The 5602-nt window shown below is 35.1% G+C and overlaps 1 protein-coding gene across 1 annotated transcript; it reads left to right on the top strand.

The window, feature by feature from the left end:
• The first annotated feature begins 1721 nt into the window (after window positions 1-1721).
• LOC103129293 (uncharacterized) lies at window positions 1722-5364 on the top strand. The gene is made up of 10 exons (XM_007540335.2): window positions 1722-1827; window positions 2154-2453; window positions 2704-2979; window positions 3844-4086; window positions 4177-4290; window positions 4423-4435; window positions 4525-4616; window positions 4791-4904; window positions 4990-5049; window positions 5172-5364. Exons 1-10 carry the CDS (start codon window positions 1722-1724, stop codon window positions 5246-5248), a joined length of 1395 nt encoding a protein of 464 aa, XP_007540397.2. The 3' UTR covers window positions 5249-5364.
• The last annotated feature ends 238 nt before the right edge of the window (window positions 5365-5602 follow it).

The raw sequence follows: 5602 nt of genomic DNA, 5'->3' as shown, positions 1-5602 counted from the left end.
AATAAGGGTAATATTATTAAGAGCATAAATCATAAAATGCTGTCTTTAACAGAGCCAAAGCCTTTCCTCAGTGTGTCTCCATCATGGCTGATTAAAGGAGCCTCAGTAAATCTGAGCTGTAAAGCTGAACCTTCATCTCCAGACTGGAGGTTCTTCTGGTATAAAGCTGTTCCTGATCTAAGAAACAAGAACTACAGTTATGAGCTGCTGCCTGGTAGCACCAATGGGACTAAAGAAAACTCCTTCATCATTACTGAACAGAAACACACAGCAGGATTTGCATGTAGAGCTAGAAGAGGAAACTCAAAGTCATCAACTGATTATAGTGAACCAAAGTTTGTCTGGTCTGCAGGTCAGTGTGTTTCTACTCTAATCTATTCCCTCATTTGTTTTTATGTCTCTGATAAACTCTCATGTTGACTTTTAATCTGACATAAAATACAGATATACAGCAATGTGAAAAATGAAAACTTTTCACATTTATTACATATATTTATGTGTGATGTTAACTTATCTTTCTTATAACTAGTGTAAGATGGGAAACAGCAGTGAGAACCTGCCAAAACGTACACATGATATGAAAAAAAGGGAGACTTGGTGCAAAAAGGGAAAAAGTGAGATAAGAAATAGAGGAGAGAAAGAAGGTCAAAGAGACGACAATAAAACACCTATAAATGTGTGAGAACAGATCTGAGAAACCACAGTGATAACATATGTATAACAGCGTCACTGAAAAGTACACAGTACTGATTTAAACAAGATGTATTCAGTGGTAAATGCAGCCCAAGTTAGTTTATCTGTCCACACCTGATTTAAAAATATAATTCATCATGCATTCTTAAACAACATCTGTTACATAAGTCTAAACAAAGTTAAGACGCATGCAGTGGATGTTTGGTTCAGAATATGTGACCTTGTGCACGCTACCTAGAACAATACTACTGCCAGGCAGAGGGTGGCGCCAAACACAAAGATTACATGATTTGAACATCGTTTTTATTAAGAAATACATGGACAGGATCCTGCAGATTTTTGAATGTGAGAAATTCATCAGGAAATAGAAACTGTACTGAACTCATTTAGTCACAAAAGGTCAGTTTTATGTTCAATAGAACCAGAAATAACTCAGAACTACAGGGTAGGAAAAAAGGGGGAATATTTGAGGTTAATGAAAGTTACCTAACTGAAATAAATGAACTGAACTAAAATATCGTTTACCTTCCTAACTCACATAAGCAGGAACAATCACACAAATGGTAGAGCTGGATACATTTTTTAATGATGAGATGGGATGATAAAAATATAAGTGATATGAGTTCTGATGTAGTGCTGCCTTTTTACCAATTTACATCCAGCTGTTTCTGTTCCACGTTCATGACTAACTACTATTTACATGGATTTAAATACAGCAACCTATAACAGGATGTAAAGTTAGTAAACTGTTCCTTTCCTGTGGATTAGGGCAAGTAATGACAGCTTTAACAATACTACAAGTAGGGACAGCCTAGATGATTCAGTAAATGATTGCTTTATTTATTTTTGCAAATGTTTGTTTTTCAGATTCAGCAGCCTCTCTGACAGTGAGTCCTGAAGGAGAGAAACATTTCACTGATCATAACGTCTCATTAAAATGTGATGGAAAATCTACTGATGGGAGAATAAGATATTATAGAGAAATAAACACTCAGTCATATCTGTATGACTGCTCCACCTGGTGGACAATGAATGAATCCTCATGTATTTTCGACAGTCAGTCGGCCTATAAAGCAGTGTTCTGGTGTGAGTCTGGGTCAGAGTTCAGCAATGCAGTCAACATCACGATATACAGTAGGTTATTATATATGAACATGTTTTGCTTTGTATTTGAATAATTCTAACAGTGACTGTAGTTCACAGTAACCTGTTGCACATGTGAACACATGAAAAGTAGACTAGATGTTTTAAGTTTTTTTTATTTTTTATCGGACCAGATATGTTTAAAGTATCTCAACAGTTTTTGTCTTGGTTGAAAAATGCTGTTGGCCAAAAGCAAATATTGTGAGGAAGGTCATTACTGATAATATTTTAAACTTTTATTTCTATGAGATTGTGATCATACGTTACAGAAGCTGGAACATTTTTTTAATTATGAAAAACACTTCTCTGTCCTACAGAGTCAAAACCAGTCCTCACTGTGTCTCCATCATGGCTGAAACCTGAAGCCTCAGTGGCTCTGAGATGTAACTATGACAACCAGTCTGAAAGTTGGAGGATCTACTGGTATAAAGCTGTTCCTGATAAGTCTGAGAATGGCTACATCTATGAGCTGCTGCCTGGTAGCATCAGTGAAACTGCAAATAACTCCTTTATGATTCACGGTCAGACACAAACAGCAGGATTTACATGTAGAGCTGGAAGAGGAAACCCAAAGTATTTTACTGATTACAGTGAACCAAAGTTTGTCTGGTCTGCAGGTCAGTGCTTTGTATTTTTAATTTGACACACTGGTAATACCTAAAATAATCCCATGTGCAATGTGACAAATGTTCAGTTTAGTTTAAACTTGTTCCAAAAGAAGAACAAACTTAATGAAGCAAAAACTGTCTGAAAGACGTTATTAATAATGCGAACAAATAAATAATTCCAAATAAAAACAACAAAAACTAATTCATCGACACTGCTTTTTTTCTCCAAATATGTATTTTTTTATTATGTTTTATTTAGTCTCCCATCCAGCAGCGTCTCTCTCAGTGAGTCCTGACAGAGAGCAACACTTCACCTCTGAGTCTGTGACTCTGAACTGTGGAGGAAACTCTACTGAGTGGAGAGTGAAGAGGTTTTCAGAATCAGGTGACCTGACCGTCATACCAAACTGCTCTGACTGGATGAAAATGTCTGGATCCTCATGTGTCGTTAGCAGACAGTCTTCCTCTAAAGCAGTGTTCTGGTGTGAGTCTGGATCAGGAGAGTTCAGCAACGCAGTAAACATCACCTTAAACAGTAAGTTATTATCCAGTGTGTGTTTTTTGTTTAATTTTTAGTGTGTAATTGTCACAGAAAATTTACTAAAATATTTCTGAATCAAATTCATCTGAGAAACTCCACAGAGATTATAATACATAACCATCGAGATTTTTCCCATTACTCTGAACATTCGTTATCCTAGTTAAAAAGGAACATTTTCAGTTTTCAAAAATTTAAATGAGTTAGGGCTAGGAGTTAAATTAATTATTTTTTAATGGAAAAATCAATGTATCATCTTCCTCTTCCTGTTTTCAGTGGAATACTTAATATAGAGTTTTGTTTTCAATAGCAATAATTAAAAAGGATCATTGCAACTGATTGTTTTTAATTCTGTTGTGGCAGAATTAAAACTCTTTCACTTCCATATTTTTTTTTCTCTGCCAATGTGTTTTTCTTTTCTATTATTCTCTGGAATTAGCTTTTCTTTGACTGCAGACATTTGCACACTTTAGTTAGAGTGCTGGATAGAGCTGCACTCAAAATCCCGGTTTTCATTCTGCTCTGATGGCAGCAGCTCTGAATCTGTCTCTAAACACTACAAGGATTTTTAAAATGCCAAGTTTTATTACAATGTCTCTAACTTTGGTTTCTACTCAGAAATAGTGACTGGCATTGTTTAAAATGACCAGTTATTTAGAGCTGCATTTATAAATCAAACACATTGTATTGCAACAAATATTTGCAGAAAAGAATATACTACTTAATGTAAATCTTTGAAAGATATTTAGCTTTTTTAAGTGTTTTTTTACTTAACCAATTAAGAGGTGGATAAAACACTGTACTTGATTTATTACTGAAGCCTCATATCATAAATTATGTTTTTCTCTGTCTGGTTTCCAGATGAAGATCTTCTCCTGGTGAGCCCCGTCCATCCTGTGACTGAAGGAGCTTCTGTTACTCTGAGCTGCAGACGGAGAGGAGAAAACAAACTTTCTGATGTGATTTTCTATCATAATGACAAACTGATCCAAAATGACAGCAGAGGAGAGCTGAAGATCTCTGCAGTGTCTCAGTCAGATGAAGGTTTCTACAAGTGTGAACATTCAGGAAAAGCTTCACCTCAGAGCTGGATGGCAGTTAAAGGTGAGCTGGATTCAATATATTATTGCATTTTTAATAATTACAATTCTGTGAGAAATGAAAACATTTTTATAGGTAAAAATCTTCACCCAGGTGTTTCCAATCCTGGGAGCTCTTCATTTCCGCTGCTGTTGGTTCTTGGAGTAGTTTGTGGATCCGTATTTATTATTCTGCTGCTGCTGCTGTGTTGCTTTAAACATTCCAAAGGTGAAACTTTCATCTCCTAAAACTACATTACACAGCTCACCAGTTTTATTAGATCATACAATGTCACAAATACAAAATTTAAAAAAAGAAAAAAACATATTAACATAATTATTTTATTACAATTCTTTTCAGGTTCTTCCCACAGGTCAGTACTTTTTTTTTATTTCCACTCACCTTAAACTTGAAGCATAAGTGTTGTAATTTGCTGTTTCAAATTGACTTCCTGTGTTCCAGGGTGATCCAATCAGAGATCGCTGATCAGGGATCTGCTATAGATCAACCTCACAATCAGACCTCGACCAATGAATACAGCCTGTCTTCTCATGGTCCGTGGTTGCATAACATCCACACTCGTTTGCAACACATTCAGAAGATTTTGGATGTTAATAACAAAAAAATTAAGTTAAAGTCATGCCGTTTACTTTTAGATGTAGTTAGACTGCAACGGGATGTTTATGTCAGCAGACTGATTCCAGATATGAAACTGTTTTCTGTTCCAGGTGAAGAGGAAGCCGGTGACGTCACATACGCTGATATTAAGTTCAAAAACACCAAACAGATAACAAAGTCCTCCAAAAGAGGCAGAGTCCAACACAGTGCGCTGGATATGAAAGGTTTTGATTTTACCAAATGATTTTTTTTTATCAAAAATTTATTAATTTTTGGTTACAAATGAATCCAGTTTGATTGTTCCAACAGGGAGGCATCATGAGCCAGAAGAGGGCGCTGTTTACTCCGATGTGAGGACAGCAGCTGCAGGTACAGTCAGCAGCAATACAGTTTGCACTAATATATATGACATATATGACACTTTACATTGGTAAATATTTCATAATTTTCATCAGATATTTATTTATTACATTTATTCTCTCCATTTACAGAAGCATTGAGTGCTGCAGCAGCTGACACAGCACTTTATTCTGAAGTCAGGAAAGGATCTAAGAAGAGAGTAAGCTAGTTGGGTTAACTTTAAACTGCATATTATTTAATCGTGCATTTTTGTTCTTTTACATAAAAGCTCATATAACCATTACCTGATAGATCTTATTTCGCAAGTCTTGTCAGTGAGCTCTTTATATAAAACCAGTTATCTTTTTGTTTTTTGTTTTTTTTTTGCAAAGTCATTTATTTTTTATTTTCTGCCTAAACACCAGAGTTTTTCTTATTTATGTAACTTGTTGACTCGGTAATGTTTTTTTTATCTATTTTATATCCCTGTAAATAAAATAAAAGCTTTTATTTGTGTCATTCCTAATATTTGGTGTCATTTGACTGTTGTAACTTTATATATATATATATATATATATATATA

The sequence above is a fragment of the Poecilia formosa genome, unplaced genomic scaffold (assembly GCF_000485575.1).
Source record: "Poecilia formosa unplaced genomic scaffold, Poecilia_formosa-5.1.2 Scaffold533, whole genome shotgun sequence".
NCBI lineage: Eukaryota > Metazoa > Chordata > Actinopteri > Cyprinodontiformes > Poeciliidae > Poecilia > Poecilia formosa.
This window is presented reverse-complemented; position numbering and strand designations above follow the sequence as displayed.

Coding starts and splice junctions, on each gene's coding strand:
- LOC103129293 (XM_007540335.2), top strand. CDS start 1,722: ATGAATGAATCCTCATGTATTTTCGACAGTCAGTCGGCCTATAAAGCA. Junction 2,980..3,843: donor AGTAAACATCACCTTAAACA/GTAAGTTATTAT, acceptor TCTGGTTTCCAG/ATGAAGATCTTCTCCTGGTG. Junction 4,617..4,790: donor ATACAGCCTGTCTTCTCATG/GTCCGTGGTTGC, acceptor TTTCTGTTCCAG/GTGAAGAGGAAGCCGGTGAC.